The sequence below is a fragment of the Mya arenaria genome, chromosome 10 (genome assembly GCF_026914265.1).
Source record: "Mya arenaria isolate MELC-2E11 chromosome 10, ASM2691426v1".
Lineage (NCBI taxonomy): Eukaryota > Metazoa > Mollusca > Bivalvia > Myida > Myidae > Mya > Mya arenaria.
The window spans coordinates 35,656,657-35,676,656 of NC_069131.1; the positions used below are offsets into that span (position 1 = coordinate 35,656,657).

A 20,000-nucleotide genomic window follows, 5' to 3' on the forward strand; every position below is an offset into this window, starting at 1 on the left:
GCACCCTGCCCATCTTCGAAACCATCTTAATATCATTTTGAAGCCAAAGAAAATTTGTTTAATAAAAAAACAGACTGGACTCATTTCTAAACCTGCAAAATAATTGTTTATTTGTCCTTAAGGTCTAGAATCATTTAAAGGCTAAAGGTATCAACCTGAGACTGTCAGGATAAGACAAGGGATATCAATCTGAGACTTCAGGATAAGACTAGGGATATCAACCTGAGACTTTCAGGATTAGACAAGGGATATCAACCTGATATTGTCAGGATTATAATAGGGATATCACCCTGAGACTACCAGGATAAGAATAGGGATATCAACCAGATACTATCAGGATCCGGCTAATGATATCAACCTGAGACAATCAGGACAAGACTAGGGATATCAACCATATACTATCAGGATCCGGATAATGGTATCAACCTGAGACAATCAAGATAAGACTAGGGGTATTAACACGTGACAATCAGGATTAGACTAGGGATTCCAGCCTGAGATTGTCAGGGATAGACTATTGATATTAACCAGAGACTATCAGGATCCGGCTAATGGTATCAACCTAAGAGGTCAGGATAAGACTACTGAACTGCAGACTGTCAGGACCCGGCTTAAGGTATCAACCCGAGACTGTCAGAATAAGACTAGGGTTATCAACTAGAGACTGTCAGGATTTGGCTTAAGGTATCAACCCGAGACTGTCAGGATCCGGCTTTAGGTATCAACATGAGACTGTCAGGATAAGACTATGGTTATCAACTAGAGACTGTCAGAATCCGGCTAAATGTATCAGCCGGGGACTGTCAGGATCCGGCTTAAGGTATCAACAAGAGACTGTCAGGATTAGAGCAGGGTTATCAACTAGAGACTGTCAGGATCCGGCTTAAGATTTCAACCGGAGACTGTCAGGATCCGGCTTTTGGTATCAACATGAGACTTTCAGGATATACTAGAGTAATCAACTAGAGACTGTCAGGATCCGGCTTTAAGTATCAACATGACATTGTCAGGATAAGACTAGGGTTATCAACTAGAGACTATCAGGATCCGGCTTAAGGTATCAACCCGAGACTGTCAGCATAAAAATATGGATATAAACTAGAGACTGTCAGGATCGGATCGGATCGGATCAACCTGACAATGTCAGGATTAGACTGGGGATATCCACCCGAGACTGTCTGAAAGAAAGTAGGGATATCAACTAGAGACTGTCAGGATCGGATTAAGGACCTGGCTAAAATTATCAACCTGAGCCAGTCAGGATCAGACTATGGTTATCAACCTGAGACTTTAAAGATAAGACTAGGGATATCACTTAGGGCCTGTCAGGATCCGGCTTAATGTATCAACCTGAGACTGTCAGGATTAGACTAGGGATATCATCATGAGACTGTCAGGATTAGACTAGGGATATCAACATGAGACTGTCAGGATTAGACTAGGGATATCAACATGAGACTGTCAGGATTAGACTAGGGATATCAACATGAGATTGTCAGGATAAGACTAGGCATATCCACTGGAGACTGGCAGGATAAGACTTGGGATATCAACTATAGACGTTCAGGATCGGATTAAGGATATTAAACCGAGACTGCCTGGACCAGGCTAAAGTTATCAACCTAAGACAGTCAGGATCAGACTAGGGATATCAACCTGTGATTGTCAGGATACGAGTAGGGATAACAACTAGAGAATGATGAGTTAGGATGAGACTAGGGATATCACCTAGAGACGGTCAGGATCCGGCTTTACGTATCAACCTGAGACAGTCAGGATAAGACTAGGGATATCAACCTGGGACTGTCAGGATGAAACCAGGGATATCAACTAGCCAATGTTGGACTCAGGATATCAATTCGAGACTGTCAGGACCAGGCTAAAGTTATCAACCCTAGGCAGTCAGGATCAGACTAGGGATATCAACTAGAGACTGTCAGGATAAGACTAGGGATATCAACTAGAGACTGTCAGGATCGGATAAAGGATATCAAACAGAGATTGTCAGATCCAGGCTAAAGTGATCAACCTAAGACAGTCAGGATCAGACTAGGGATATCAACCAGAGATTGTCAGGATAAGTCTAGGGATAACAACTTAAGACTGGCGGGATAAGACTAGGGATATCAACTAAGGACTGTCAGGATCCGGCTTAATGTATCAACCTGAGAATGTCAGGATAAGACTTATCATATCCACTATAAACTGTCAGTAGCAGGCTTATGTTATCAACCGGAGACTTTAAGGATCCGGCTAAAGATATCAATCCGAGATTGAAATGATCCGGCAAAAGGAAGAAATCATATACTTTATGATAGGGGTTAGGGTATAAACCTGAGACTGTCCGATTCGGACTGAGGATATCCACCCTAGACTGGCAGGATCCGGTTAAAGTTTTCAATCCGAAACTTTCAGGAACCGGCTTAGGCTTTCAGCCCGAGACTGTCAGGATCCGTCCGACGGTATCAACCCGAGACAGTCAAGACCCGACTTAGGGTATTAACCTTAGACCTTCAAAATCCGATGGAGGGTATGTCAGAAAAAGGCAAACACTGGTTTCCACTCATTTAATAAAGATCAAAAGCAAAACTCCTGTGGCAAAACGAAAACTATCACTTTTGCACTGACATTAACGCAGGAGGTATCTAGAATATTTTAACAGTTAAATTAACATTTAATAATGACACAATTTTCATTTTAACAACAAATTTAGTGAAAGAAAACACAGAGACTCTATATATTACTGTTTCAATCCCTTGAAATGCATAAAGATAATTGGTGTTTAATTAAATTATTACTTTGGATAACATAATGTTGATTCGACCGTTTAATGGAATGCATAAAGACTAACAATTGTTAAATGTCGATTTTAATTCAAAAGGAAACATTTTGCTTAACAAGCTCTTTTTGAAAAAAAAACCAAACCATTAATGTGACAGAAAACAATACAATGTCATTTTAGTTTAACAAGACATAATATAAATAAAAACAAGTCAAATTAAAGGAAAACAACTATTGAAATTATGATATAATAATATAATGCGTCATGTTCGTTATATTTTCCATAAATCATTTTGAGCCTCTTTATTGCATTGTATTTTCATTTAACCCCATACCAACATGCTGCACATTAATTTGAGAGGACAAAAAAAGTTGACTTGTTTAAGAGACTCTCTCATAGATTGGTGCCTGTAAATTAATGTCCTTGACATTTAATATACTCATGATATTAATATAGTTGCTGCATTTTGTTAATAGCCAAATTATACTAAAACTCATAAATATCACAGACAAGAAGACCCAATTCAATTTGTAGTATTGTCAAATTGAAAATTGACATCTGTGCATGTGCATGCGAATGTTTATTTGTCAGTTTGTCTTTATTGAGTTGTTAAAGTATCCTTAAGTCTAGTACAACGCTGATATGACCAACATTTGACTCTGAGGTGAATTTCCCCTGAGGCGTATGCCCTCCAAAATTGTATTCATTTTATTATTTGATAAAGCTATAATAAGTGATTAGTGATAGAACTATCATGTTCAACAAATTGAGAATCAAGTATGTTTTTAAATATACAAGTCTTTTTTAGAAACGTTTTGCTAATGAATTTCGACAAACATATTTAACGGATTAATGTATTCATAACAATTTTCTCGTATAATTTTGTAATAATGTCGAATATTTCTCAATAAAACCCTTCCAAAACCGAAGGAGAAAATCAGTTTTGGATTAAAAAGACATAAAATACCCAAGAGGGCAAATACACCCAACTTCCAGACATAGGGCAAGAATAAAATGAATAATTTACCCAAATGTTGCTATCACCAGGCATAAGAGAGTCTCTTAAATGGTTTGAATTGATCACTTATTTCACAAACCACGAACGTTTAACTGCTTTAGGACAAAGCGGGAATGTTTAGTTGAATAACATGAATTAGTTGATTATATATATTAAACAAAAATCGAAGCATATTCATATTTTTTGAAACATTTCGAGAATGAATTAAAAACATTTTATGAACTGCATTTAATACCCCGGTAAAATCTTAATAACTCAACCGTAGCATCATAGTTGACGTCTTTAGTGATTTCCGAGTGCCTCTCTTAAATGACAAGTAATAAAACGTTTCACTTTTGTACATTCCATTAAGGTTATTGTTCATGCAGTTATTATACCACCAGCCTCCACCATAAGCGGCGGCACAAAAGTACGACGTGCTGTCCGCGACCCTGTCGTATGTTGAAAACGGCTGGTGGTTGATATCCCACCGAGAATTGTTACCGTAGAGAAGAGAGGAATCGGACACTGTAAATACACCGGTAAATCCATCTTCATTTAATATCATTTGAATATCAGAAAGGGGTTTGCTTGTCAATTTAGACTATAAAAAAGGAAATATAATATATTGCTTGCATACTTCTTATCTAAAATCATATGTGATGGTGAGATAGTATGTAACTTTATGGAACCAATTTAGATATAAAGTTTAGATAGATCCACATACCATATTGTTTTTGTTTTGATCATTATAGTCAAATGAGATTAACATATTAATGCATCATAATAAATACATTTATTTTGTGCACCTATCTATACTCTGTACATTTCAAGGGAATGCAATGATAGTTATCGATCTCCGACGTATTTCATTAAAATAATAGACCAACTCCTAGTAGCTTCAAAGACTGATATACTGAGCAATTACAATTTTGCACCACAAAAATGTTATAAAAACATTTAACTGTTCTAACTAAATTAACATAAAAAGCTTATATAGTATATGCCTCTTTGAAAACGAATAATGGGTATATCATGACTATGATCGAATCCAGACGTATTTTATTAAAACAACGTATTAACAAAATCAAACACCACGAATAGCATACTTCCTTTTGAGCTGATCCTCATATCAACGTTAAAATTGTATTGGTCTGGTGGAGAAATATAGAAATCCGCATACTCGTCGAATCCAGTAGTTCCGTCTGGCAAGCTCATGTCTACTCGTAACGTCATGTTAGCCCGACTCGTCAGAGAGTAAAGAAAACTAAGACCTGTGAAAAAGATGAGTTTAAAATAACACTTTTAATGTTGTGGTATGTGTATACTCGTGTCCGGGTTTTGTTGGATTTCGATACAAACAATACTATATATAGTAACACAAATTGCAGGTTGAGTAGGCCACTATGCTACTTTTAGTGGTATTATAGGAATTAGGTTGTCTCGTGCTCGGCTTTTCTGCAACAAATTGCAAATGAATAAACGCACGTACTCTGCATATTGCATTTAAAAGTAATTTGCCAACATTTTAGTTCTGATTGGTTTATTTAAGGACAAATACCCCGCTCTGTTACAAGGAATAAGGACATTATTATGGATTAGCTGTTTTTCACACTCATCGTTGTTCCATCAAGGTCTCGTTTTATTAATGAATGTAGACAGCCAATAACGTTGAACAATTCGTGAAACCTTTGTAGTAAGCCTACAAAGGTTTCACAAGATGTGCTGCAAAAGTGGTCAAGAAACGTGAATAGTGCGTCTAATAGTGAACACTATGTGAACACATTGCATTAGATATAAACAAACAATCTCAAGGAGATCTTACATGATAGAATAGTGTGGACAATGCTTTTTAACTGGAAATGGAAATTATTTTCAAGAGAAACAAACCAAGGTCAAAATGATTTCATTTATCTCGTAGTGGATGATATTTTATAAAGCTCTTACACTTACAATTAACATGTAACGTTTTTGCTCTATACTCGAATAGACAAAGAATACAGTAAGAAGGTGTGATAATAAACATAATTAACCATTCTTCACAAATAGTATACCTTAGTTATAAGCACCTGAACGCACGGTTTTAGTTCATTCGCACATTTTCACTCAATTAATATTACAAACCTGACACATACAATTTGGAAATATCAACACAAATTAAACGTTTGGAAATGGGCATAATTTAATTTCAGTTAACTTTTGGAGATGTATTACAAGATTTCATCAATTGCGTATGCCTTGTTTGATATACAGATGTGTAGAAATTTTAATATGGACCAGGTCACTGCCTCTTTTGGCTTGAAATATTATTGTCGGGAACGTTATAATTAAAGTTTACTAATTCCATCAAGTAAGATATATCAAGAGTGAAAGGGAAACGTCTAGCATACGTTAATTTAACTAGGACGTCTTTCACCATATTTTAAATAACAAGCAGTTCTGCTGCAGTTGATAATATACACAAAAATGTACAATGATAATGCATTATAATATATATATAACTATATGCTCAAAAAGTGACACCAAGGATTTATTTTAAAACTCATGTATAAGAAGAATGCCATCAGTAAATAGAGATACAAATATATTTGACTGCACTTCATAAGTGTGAATATATAACAATCATAAAAACCACGATTAAACGTTTAGTTGTCCTACTAAACTTAAATACTATTCTTTTCATAAAGTACGCAAATGCATAGGAAGAACAAACAGAAAAAAGAAACAATTTTTATCACATAACAATAATAAGTGCACATGGAAAAAACAACTATTAAATATGAAGGAAAATCATGGTCGAACATTTACTATCACTTCTTGAAAATTGCCTATTACTATTTCAAATGAAAAATGAATTTAAAGTGACACTCGTAATCAAAATCAATACATTAAACATGTCAATACTTTTGACTCGTACGATTACCTTGAGCATTGTTTCGGTACAGTTCTTTAACCGTTTAAGAATGGGGTTCTAACTCATTGGGAAAATGTTGTAAATATCAGGTAATATTCAGGTAAAGGTTTAAACATTCTTGCACATTCTAGAACAGGTTATGTATCGCTCTTGCACTGTTCTACATCCCAACTCTTGAACTGTTTATCAGGTTCCAGGAATTCATTATACTTAATTCAGGTCAAATTAGATAAATCTATAGAGTCTGATCAAGAAAATGACGGAAATATAGCATTTTCTATTTGTCAGTTTGTTAATTTCATGTTGAAATATTATTAAGTAACGTCCAATGGTATCGACGTCTACTCTTGGCCAGGATAATTCGGATTCGATCATCGCTCGGGATTCTTTCTCATAACCTCCAGTACTGTTTTTTACCGATGAACGGACTTGACCGTGACTCTATAAGACTAGTATTAAGAAAATGGTATATCTCGATATTTTTTAGGTTTTGCACTGTGGTTTTGTACGGAATCCTGTGAGAGCCAATTCGATCCAACGCCTTGCCTTTTGAAAATGTACAAGTAAAAAAACGCGATATTTGTTTGCTAAAATGTTTCATATTGTTTTCAGTATGTACAGTAAAACTACTAGTCAATATAGTCAATAAAAAAGATGCACCAAACGCAACAATAGATATCGAGGTTTTTCTCCTGATTAAATAAAAATGATGCAACGAAGTAAATATCAAATCTCGCATTTTTATCGAATAAGAAATGAGAACAAAAACGATTGCAATGCAAAGTACTACACATTTGAATGGGAAAAACTATGCAAAATAGGGCGATGAATAAGGCGAGGTGTGGGGTCGCGGTGGCCCTAAAAGGATTCCTTAGGTTTGTACCGGTAGTCCGCGTAGTTTTGAATGAACACTAGTAATTTAAATACAAAATTAAAGCGAATATAGTTATCTTGTATTCTCTGCGTGCACGACACGGTTTTATAACGAGATATGTGGTCTACACGGTCAGATTTATTGCATTGATGGTCACTGTGTCTGTGTTTACCAAAAACGTGAAATTACCAGCGTGATCGCTTAAATGTTGTCTTCATATAATGAGTAATAAAGTTACAAACATTAAATATAAAACCTTAAATTATTTTCTAACAAATGAATATTCAGAATCTTACGAACCCTTATTCGTAAAATAACAATACAAAACATACCCCACGCTGTGTGGTATAAGCTAAACACCGGCCCTTCCACATTTAATGTTAAGCTCGCTCAAAATACCGCATACAGAAAAGAAATGTTTATCTGGCTAGGAACAGTAGAACAACAAACAACTGTTACATTCGACGTTATTTTTTTTCAGAAATTATTAAGTTTGAATGTTGTGCATACGAAAATAACCATTATAAAGAAGAATGTACTCCGTTTTTGGATACGCCATGTGTTTCTTTATCCAAAGATATCACCAACTAACACGAGTAATTGCATTTATTTTTAAAGAGCAGCGGTAAACAGGGTGGAAATCACGTGTCTTAAAGGGGATCTCACATGGGTCACCACGGGCTACAACCGATGTAAAAAAGCAAGTTAGAGACGTTAATTTCTAGATAACATTTTTGACAGAAAATATATGAAAACCTTTCTAAGCCTATAAAAGACTATGCTAATTTCTGCTTCTACATGTGTAAAATATTTTAGATTTGCTTGAATTTTAAAGATGCAATCCTCCGTATTATTTAAGGTTTGCATCGTTTTACAAAATTCCATCAAGTTCAAATTTGAATAAAACTATTTAAAAGCCAGCAGTCAATTGTATAAGGCTAGATAAGTTATCTAAAAGTTATGTTTTTGATAGTTAAAACATGCAAGCAATTTGATTGGTCAACAATTATTTATGAAAAAAATAATTGACCAATCAATAAGCATTTTGACTAACTTTAAGAAAACCAAAGATTTAACCAGGTTTATACAACTGACTGTTTGTTACAAAGTTATACATCAATAGTTCTAAATCGCCTAGAGATTAACCAAAAATAGCCCTCATGGTAGGGTCAAATACCTTTTCAACATGTTAAGTTGAACATTATTCAAAGGTAAATGAAGTTGTTTAACAAATCAGAAATATTCTTAAAAAATCACAACAGGCATACTTTAACAAAATAAATGATAGAAATTTCCGATTTAGATACATTTTGACTAAGTTTTTGTTCGAATATTGAACAGTTTTCGATTGAAAAACATCTTCTTTCAATATGTTGTACTTTACATTGGAAAACTATTAAGTCTTATTTAAAATTCGATAATAAAAATGTGAGATTTGATATTTACTTCGGTGCATCATTTTTTAATAAATCAGGAGAAAAAAAAAACTATATATATATTGCTGCGTTGACGCATCTTTTTCATAATTGAAACCTAGAGGTTTTACTGTTAAAAAATATTTCAATATATATTGTCTTATCTTTTATTTACAGACTAATAATCACTATGTTACTCTACGTCCTTGAACTTATCTTGTAATTACAGAGCTTAATATGTTTGATAAACATTATGTAAACCGCTGCAGTATGCAAGCCATGTGGCATTCAAAAAATAAACGTACGTGGGTTGAGGCTCGAAATAGCTGCCTATATAACAGTACTGGTAGAATCCGGCTATCAGTAACGCGGATGCCTGCTTGCATGAATATTGTGAAACAGTGCAAAAAAGTGAAAAGGATATAGTTAAATGCGTAATTATCATTTAGTTAAAGTGTAGGAATCATTTCTATTTGGACAAGGTATGTATGTATGTATATTAGTACATATATGTTTATAAAACAAGCGTGAAATTTAAATTTTTCAATTTTTTAGACCGTTTTTCAAAATAATATTGCGCTAGTTGGTTTACAAAACACACATTTAGACAAAGCGAAATATAAAACCTAAGGGAAAGAGTATATTATATCAAATATCATATTAAAAAATCGCACTTTTTAGTCACGCATCAACTGAATACATTATAAAACAGCCGGTTTTTTATCAAGAGGAATTACCTGATGTAATTCCTTTTATTTTTTATATCACAAACAACCACGTATTATATACATAATGAGAATTAGCAAATACATTGAATAATAACATACCGTTGCCATATCATTGAGTTATGAAAATAGCTATAATATCAATTCAATTTTGAGTCAGTCTTCGAATTTAATAATGATTGATTTAGTAGTTGACTGTGAATACCCATATATTTGTAGTGTTTTGATAACCAAAAGGTCAGCATCCAATAAGAAACTTATATTTAAAAAGTTCTGTTTTCTTTGGGGATGAAATACAGCTTATAAATAAGAAGCCTATTTCACATAGAATAGTGCTGCTAATGTTGTATTTTTTTGCATTTAGTTTTGTGGCCAAGAACAAATGCTGTTCATGCGTATACGTGTACTACAATTGTTAACAGCGTTATTTATCTTCAATCATAATTTAGCAAGATACGGGAAATTAATAAAAAAAATAGTGTAGTCTTTCACTTCATTACATTTATTACATAAAGGACTTGCTGAGATATTCCAGTGATTTGAAATAGTTACTATGACGTTATGAAGTAGTTTATTTAAGAAATATAACACCCCACTGAGGGTTATATGACATTATGAGGACCGGCCAGTCAGCCACCGAAAGTGTAACGCCTCGGTCCATTCACCTTCGGGGGCTGACTGGCCAGTCCTTATAATGCCATATGGCCCAAAATCGTGTGTTAATATTTCTTATATCATACCGAACACTTTATATTACCATTCAATATTTTAAAGCACTTTATATGTGTTTTATTGGACAATGCTTATAATGTTAACTTACGACAAATTTACGCCGTTGTGAAAATACCAAACCGCACTTACCAGTTGTATGACGTCAGCGGTCCATATTACATTTTGGCGAGGTCCGGACCGGCCAAAACATGATATGGACCGCTGACGTTATAAAACTGAACTACAGTGATATGCGGACTGATCGAGTTTAAATATACAAAGAAGGGACACATTTATGTGAGGTATAATATACTTAAATAGTTCAACTGTTTTATGTTAACTCACCAAATTTAAAATGAAATACCATGCTCGTATACATATTAAATCATTCACACGAAAAGACTCTTAGATTTTGTTAAAAAAAGTAATTTTATCAATGTATTTTTTACAGAATGATATTTTTACGTCCATTTGTCATTTTTGCGCTGGTACTGTTAACGACCTGTGAGGCAGACCGGTTGAAAAACTTGGAGGGACAAATGAAAGGGATGATTGCTTTCCAGTCATACGTAATGGCGGTGGGTGTATATTATACAATTATATACTTCTGTTGGGGTAAATATGTAGTTTTGCTGACCTGTTCAGCGATATTGACCGAGGACGCGAGCTTCTTAGTACAACGTAATGCGATTGGTGGAGATTGTGCAGGTTATATACTTTTGGTGTGGTCAATATTTACTTTTGCTAGCTATTGAGCGAGGACGCTAGCTTGTAAGTGGTTCTTAATGGTGAACTAAGAAACCATTAAATTATATACTTTGTGTGAGGTCAATATGAAGTTTTACTGACCTGTCAAGTGATATTGACCGTGTACAACAGTTCAATAATCCTAAGTAATGACGTAAGGAATATAGTATCATCATTTACTTATGTCAAGTAATATTGACCGAGGACGCTAGCTTCTCTGTACTACGTTATGGCGGTAGGTATTGGCACTATAATGCAATTATAAACATGATAACCATGTTAAAATGGGTCGTATAAGTTTGTTTAATATCTAAGATATATAAAAACGAAAACTCTCTGTTTGCAACTTAGACATTGCTTCTATTTCGCTCTAAAAATAAGTTTACAAATGTAATCATATGGTTTCATCAGACCATCACTATACTAACAGGAGGATTGTTCTCGTTTCAGAGATTGGACACAATTGAAGTAGATTTTGGTACATTAACTGATAGAGTTTCAAAGCTTGAATCAATTGTTACGTCCGTTAACAATACTCGGGAGACCGACAGTATCGAATCAAGGACCCGGCATATTGTAGGAAATAATACAAAACCTGAAATTATCGACATCACAAAAAAGCTCACAATGTTTAAACATTCGTTTAAAAAACATAAAAAAGAACTAATTAATGTAAATAGTGTGTTCAAAGACACCTTATCGACCTTTCTTTCGAACGCGTCCTCAACTGTCAGCTCATTAGTAAATATAGTCCGTGACCACGTGCAAAACAGCGTTAAAAATATTTCAGCTACTTTGGAAAAGGTCAACAATACAGTAGCTGAAAGTGAGCGGATATTGCGCTCTGATATTGTTATATTTTTGAACAAATTCAGCTCCGAAGTAAGGACTGATATGGTCATTCACTTTGAAGGGGAAAAACAATCAAACAATAAAACATTGCTTGCTATTAAGTCTCAAAGCCGAGAACATATTGCAAATAAAACAGATACTTTTGAACGTTTTAAAACAAATATCCTTCAAGACGTATATGCAGCAAAGGCAAATGTCCAAAATAAAACAAATAAGATGGAAAAGATTGTTGAAGAGCTAATAGGCAGAGCAAATAAATTTGTTGGCATCATTGATGAGCAGAGATCTACAATAGAAGACGGTATTATGGTCACCATCCGGGCGCGTAAGTAACTCGTAGCTAACGTAAGGATATTATTTTCATCCGTGCTTGAAGCATTGATATCTTCTATCAATAACAAGATGTGTTTCTTAAGCAGTGTATCAATCAATGCACTGTGTTGTTTCGTCCTTTCCACAGTAAAGTGAAGTCAGTATGCCATAACGTTATTTAATATGCCAAATTTCTAAAATGGCTCAGTTCAAACAGACACCAGCAGCCGCAAGGTTCGACTGTTTGCAGTCATATGACCTTGACTGCAGAAGTAGTTACAGAACCTGCGTTGCTCCACTGCCCTTAGTTTATTCTCTATTTCTCTCTATATATGACGGTTCTATAGATATTGGTCATCATGGCCTTTCAGTTCTTAATCATGTGACACATGCAGCAGAATTAATCACAGCATTTGTGTTAATCAACCGCCTTTAAATATAGTTATATTTCTCTATCTAGTTCACATTTCCTGGAGTGACTGGTCTGCGTGGTCCGACTGTTCTCTGACATGTGACAGGGGCAGCAGAACTAGACACAGATCATGTGATATACCTCCACCTTTTACTGACGGCATTTGCAATGGAAATGATACAGATACTGAGGAATGCGTCATGCACGAGTTTTGTCCATGTGAGTAAGTTTTTGTTATTTCTTTAGATAGTCTCTATCCAGTAGCTTCCAAAATACAGTATATTTTAAAACACTCAGTATTTCTGTGTGTGTTATGTTACTCATTTACCTAGTACTTTTAAAAGCGATTGTTTTGTGATAGAAATTATCTAAACTGCAGTGTATAATACATCATACCTGTATTACTTGTAACTCGCAGTTAATATTGTTAAATGGGTACGAAGTTTTAAGTAATAAGTAAATTTTATGTAAATCACAGAAAACAATTATTTCTGAACGTACTTTATAAAACTACTGTAGCAGTAAGAAATGACAAACTTGATATACGTGTACATGTTTTCTCGTTTCAAGATTGGAGTCAATGGTCGCCATGGTCTCAATGTTCACATATTTGCAAAAATGGAACAATAGCGAGATACAAAACATGCCATGCTCCGGCTTCTCTCGCCACAACTTGCCAAGGAAATATATCTGAAAGTCAACCATGCCTGATGTTAGCCGAATGTCCATGTAGGTTTTTTCTATTTACATATATTGCGGCAAGGTATCGTTCAATGTCATAATATGTTGTTAATTTATTCTATTTTTCTTACATTGTTTGCTTCAAACATTTCCATACTTGGACCTTTGCCAATGTTTGGCATTAACGCTACCAAAAACTTATCAAAAGACACCTTTAAGCATAATATACTCACCAGATGACTGCAGCGATGTGTTACAACAAGGCCTGTCGCGTGGTTCCGGTGTGTACAGAATTACGCCTTGGAACACGAATAGGGACGTGGAGGTTAACTGTGATATGGAAACCGAGGGTGGGGGTTGGACGGTAAGTATGATTATGGCTATATTAATGTACTAATCAAATAAAGGTCTGACATTACTTGTATTGTATAAGAATACCAGTTTCCTATTAAACAATAATATGTTTTAGAGCCTTGTCAATGAGAATTTCGGCATTGTAAATGTACGATACGTGCAAATGTTTAGAAACAAAAACTAAAAAGAGAAGCTAGGAGTATGTGTGTGCTACCTTTTGTGCACTATGACATCCAGATATTTGTAAATCGTACAAGGTAGGAATGGCTTGTACGGCAATAAGTGGAAAGTGATAAATGTGAGTATCAGCGAGCCTATAAGTACAACTAAATTATTGTTAGTAAAATTCGCGAGCAACTTTTAAACTCAACGGCAACTTTCTTATGAACTCTTACATGTACACGTCGTGTTTAGCAACCTCTCTATAACCTTGAATAAATCATGAACACGGTATTTTAAATCAAAATAAAGACATTCTTTAAACATCAAAATTCTATTCTACAAATATGGTTTAAGGCATCTTCCCATAAATAGTAATGCATACTGTTGTGCAAGATACTTGATCCATTTATAGTTACGACCAATGCAGTTTAAGGTATTTGTCCAGTACATAATAAAGAATAATGTTGTTTAAGGTATATGTCCAATACAGAGTAAAGAGTAATGATTTTAAAGTTTTTTTACCCATACACATTTCTGTAAATAATACTGTTATTTAAGGCATTCGACTATCAAGTATTAAACTATTTCGCTGTTTGAGGTATTTTAACCATAGTTAGTAAGGAATTATGTTGTTTAAAGTATGTATTTGATGCTATGTAAAGACTGTTACTGTATGAGGTATTAAACGAATTCGTATAACCGACACCAGTATATTAAGACAAGTATTTAGAAAATATTATTGATATTGATCCCATACTGAGTCAGGAATAAAGCATTTTAAGGTATGTGACATAAATAGTATAGACTTATGCTATTTAAGGTATTTGACACATACATAGTGAAGAAGACTGTTTACTGTATGTTGGTTATGGAATTCGGCCCATATATAGTTAATGATAAGGTTGTTTAAGGTGGTCTTCCCATAACAATTAAGGAATATTGATGGTTAAGTTATTGGAGACATACATAGTAAAAACTTTTGATATGTATGGCATTCGACACATGCATAGTAAAAACTTCTTATAATAGCAATCAATATTGTGTTTAAAAGTATTGGGATTATACTTAGTAAGGAAAAGGGTTACCTAAGATATTCGATACATATAAAGTAATAACTAGTAAGTAACAACTTGTGTAATTTAATTAATTCGGTCTTCATTCCTAACAATAATGGAATGCATTCGAGTGTTAATGTAATTTGCAAAGAATAATGCTGTTGAATATATTCTGCACATTTATAAGTGTTAATAATGTAATTGCATGACAGTTGACATACATAGGGGTATACAATGTCCTTTACGATGATTGTTTTCTCCCACCCCAGATAATATGATCCAAATATTTGGCCATCCTGGAAACACTAATATTGCCCAAGGGCAAAGATAAAAAGGTACCCGTATGTATTTTTTTTAAATATTTACTACATTTTGTTTGAATGAGGTCGGAGAAAAAAACATCTACCATGGCCGCTCGTAAAAGTTGGTTCATCCCAACCCTTACACAGGTAAATACGGTTTCCGCAAACAAACCAACGCTTATGTTGGGATAAACCTACCTTACACTCTCGGCCATGGAAGATACTTATAATCCCATATGGTAAGAAATATTTAAATCACTATACGTCGATTTTTATTGAGCTTAATATAGTCGTATAGTTTTTTTAATGAAACTTTAACCCCAAGAAAAATGCCATGTATGCAACAAAATTATCCCGGCACCTTCATAATGATTTTGCAATCAGTCATGTTCAATTCATTTCCCGGGAGTTCTGATATAAAACAGTTTGTAATTAAAGTAATTTTAAACATTGCTTTTCATACGAAGGTGTTTCAAAGACACTTCGATGGTTCTGTTGCCTTCAACAGGAGCTTTGATGAATACGAGAGGGGATTTGGCTCTTGGATGGTGAATTTTGGACGGGTAAGTTCTAACGATAACGAAAACCTCCCTCGTAAACTCAAACAATGATTGAGTGTTACTCGGCGTTATACCGGCTTGAAGCCGAGTCCCTTCCCTTTTTTTCTGTTTGTTCTTCCTATGCATTTGCGTACTTTATGAAAGGAATAGTTATAAGGTGAGTAGGACACCTAAATTTTTAATGATGCTTTTTATGTTTTTTAATATATTCTCACTTATTAAGTGCAGTCAAATTTGTTCGTATCTCTATTTACTGATGGCATTCTTCTTATACATGAGTTTTAGAATTAGTCCTTGATGTCAGCATATATTATTGTAAAGTATTATCATTGTACATGTTTGTGTATATCATAAACAATTGCCAACTGCAGCAAAATTGCTTGTTATTTAAAATAATGTGAAAGACATCCTAGTTTAATTAACGTATGCTAGACGTTTCCCTTTCACTCCTGGTATATCTTACTTGATGGAATTAGTAAACTTTAAAGTGACACCATTATTCAAAATCAATGCATACACATTTTTACAAACATTCATTTTGAGTAATAAACCTTTAACTACTTACAAAATAATGCATTTATGGACAATATTAATTATTTCAATTATAACATTCCCGACAATAATATTTCTAGCCAGAAGACTTGGTCCATGTTTAAAAAAAATACTACACATCTGTATATCGAACAATGTATATGCAATTGATGAAATATTGCAATACATCTCCGAAAGTAAACTGAAATTAAATAATGCCCATTTCCAAACGTTTAATTTGTGTTGATATTTCCAAGTTGTATGCGTCATGTTTGTAATATTCATTGAGTGAAAATGTGCGAATGAACTAGAACCGTGCGTTCAGGTGCTTATAACTAAGGTATACTATTTGTGAAGAATGGTTAATTATGTTTATTATAACACCTTCTTACTGTATTCTTTGTTTATTTGAGTACAGAGCAAAAACGTAACATCTCAGTTGGAAGTATAAGAGTTTTATAAAATATCATCCACAACGAAATAAATGAAATAACTTTGACCTTGGTTTGTTTCTCTTGAAAACAATTTCCATTTCCAGTCAAAAAACAATTTCCACACTATTCTATCATGAAAGATCTCATTGAGATTGTTTGTTTATATCTAATGCAATGTGTTCACATAGTTTTCACTATAAGACGCACTAGAGGTTTCTTGACCACTTTTGCAGCACATCTTGTGAAACCTTTGTAGACTTACTACAAACGTTTCACGAATTGTTCAACGTTATTGGCTGTCTACATTCATTAATAAAACGAGACCTTGTTGGAACAACGATGAGTGTGAAAAACAGCTAATCCATAATAATGTCCTTATTCCTTGTAACAGAGCTGGCTATTTGTCCTTAAATAAATCAATCAAAACTAAGATGTTGGCAAATTACTTTTAACTGCAATATGCAGAGTACGTGCGTTTATTCATTTGCTATTTGTTGCAGAAAAGCTGAGCATGAGCCGACCTAATTCGTATAATACCACTAAAAGTAGCATAGTGGTCTACTCAACCTGAAATTTGTGTTACTATATATAGTATTGTTCGTATCACAATCCAACAAAGCCCGGACACGAGTATACACATACCACAACATTAAAAGTTTAGTTTAAACTCGTCTTTTTCACAGGTCTTAGTATTCTTCACTCTCTGACGAGTCGGGCTAACATGACGTTACGAGTAGAAATGAGCTTACCAGACGAAACTACTGGATTCGACGAGTATGCGGGTTTCTATACTTCTCCACCAGACCAATACAATTTTAACGTTGATATGAGGATCAGCTCAAAAGGAAGTATGCTATTCGTGGTGTTTGATTTTGTTAATACGTTGCTTTAATAAAATACGTCTGGATTCCATCATAGTCATGATATGCTCTTTATTTGTTTTCAAAGAGGCATATACTAAATAAGTTTTTTTATATTAATTAAGTTAGAACAGTTAAATGTATTTATAACATTTTTGTGGTGCAAAATTGTAATTGCTCAGTATATCAGTCTTTGAAGTTACTAGAAGTTGGTCTATTATTTTAATGAAATACGCCGGAGATCGATAACTATCATTGCATTCCCTTGAAATGTACAGAGTATAGATAGGTGCACAAAATAAATGTATTTATTATGATGCAATAATATGTTAATCTCATTTGACTATAATGATCAAAACAAAAACAATATGGTATGTGGATCTATCTAAACTTTATATCTAAATTGGTTCCATAAAGTTACGTACTATCTCACCATCACATATGATTTTAGATAAGATGTATGTTAGCAATATTTCATATTTCCTTTTTTATAGTCTAAATTGACAAGCAAACCTCTTTCTGATATTCAAATGATAGTAAATGAAGATGGATTTACCGGTGTATTTACAGTGTCCGATTCCTCTCTTCTCTACGGTAACAATTCTCGGTGGGATATCAACCACCAGCCGTTTTCAACATACGACAGGGTCGCGGACAGCACGTCGTACTTTTGTGCCGCCGCTTATGGTGGAGGCTGGTGGTATAATAACTGCATGAACAATAACCTTAATGGACCGTACAAAAGTGAAACGTTTTATTACTTGTCATTTAAGAGAGGCACTGAGAATACACTAAAGACATCAACTATGATGCTACGATTGAGTTATTAAGATTTGACCGGGGTATTAAATGCAGTTCATAAAATGCTTTTAATTCATTCTCGAAATCTTGCAAAAATATGAATATGCTGCGATTTTTGTTTTATATATATAATCAACTAATTCATGTTATTCAACTCAACATTCCCGCTTTGTCCTAAAGTAGTTAAATGATCTTGTTTTGTGAAATAAGTGATCATTTCAAATCATTATATTATTATTATCGTAATTTCAATAGTTGTTTTCCTTTAATTTGACTTGTTTTTATTTATAATATGTTTTGTGAAACTGAAATGACATTGTCATTGTTTTATGTCACATTGTAGGGTAATTTATTTTCAAAAAGAGCTTGTTAAGCAAAATGTTTCCATTTGAATTACAATCGCCATTTAACTCCAATTGTTAGTCTTTATGTATTCCATTAAACGGTCAAATCAACATTATGTAATCCAAAGTTATTATTTAATTAAACACCAATTATCTTTCTGCATTTCAAGGGATCGAAGCAGTAATATATAAAGTGTCTCTGTGTTTTCTATCACTAAATTTGTTTTAAAATGAAAACTGTGTCATTATTAAATGTCTCTTTAACTGTTAAAATATTTTAACTACCTCATGCCTTAATGTCAGTGCAAAAAAAGATTGTTTTCGTTCTACCAGAGGAGTTTTGCTTTTGATTTAATGAGACGAAACCACTATTTGCTTGATTTCTGACATTCACCGGATTTTGAAGGTCTAAGGTTAATGACTGTCCCGGGTTGATACCGTCGGACGGATCCTGACAATCTCGGGCTGATACACTAAGCCGGATTCTGACAGTCTAGGGCTGAAAGCCTAAGCCGGTTCCTGAAAGTCTCAGGTTAATTCCCTCCGCCGGTTCCTTACTTTCTCAGGTTGAAAACTTTAACTTGATCCTGACAGTCTCGGGTGGATATCCTCAGTCCGAATCGGACAGTCTCAGGTTTATACTCTAACCCTTATCATGAAGAATATTTTCTCTTCCTTTGCCGGATCCTGTCAGTCTCGGATTGATATCTTAAGCCGGATCCTTTTAGTCCCCGGTTGATAACTAAAGGCTGGTCATGACAGTCTCTAGTTAATATCCCTAGCCTTACCCTAACAGTCTTAGGTTGATATCCCTAGTCTTATCCTGACAGTCTCTAGTTGATATCCCTAGTTTTATTCTGACAGTCTCAGGTTGATATCCCTGGTCTAATCCTGACATTCTCAGTTTGATACATTAAGCCGGATCCTGACAGTTTCTAGTTGATATCCCTAGTCTGATCCTGACTGTCTCAGGTTGATAACTTTAGCCTGGTCCTGACAGTCTCGATTTGATATCATAACTCCGATCCAGACAGTCTCTAGTTAATATCCCTAGTTTCATCCTGACAATCTCGGGTAGATATCCCTAGTCAAATCCTGACAGTCTCTGGTTGATATTTCAAGCCGGATCCTGACATTCTCTAGTTGATATCCCTATACTTATCCTGACATTCTCA

The 20,000-nt window shown here is 34.3% G+C and overlaps 1 protein-coding gene across 1 annotated transcript; it reads left to right on the plus strand.

The window, feature by feature from the left end:
- The first annotated feature begins 9,364 nt into the window (after positions 1-9,364).
- Positions 9,365-19,140, plus strand: LOC128205380 (semaphorin-5A-like). The gene is made up of 9 exons (XM_052906963.1): positions 9,365-9,464; positions 10,870-10,996; positions 11,616-12,342; positions 12,790-12,960; positions 13,312-13,470; positions 13,659-13,786; positions 15,763-15,858; positions 17,504-17,668; positions 18,251-19,140. The coding sequence occupies exons 2-8, from the start codon at positions 10,871-10,873 to the stop codon at positions 17,525-17,527; spliced, it is 1,431 nt and encodes a 476-aa protein (XP_052762923.1). The 5' UTR covers positions 9,365-9,464; position 10,870; the 3' UTR covers positions 17,528-17,668; positions 18,251-19,140.
- The last annotated feature ends 860 nt before the right edge of the window (positions 19,141-20,000 follow it).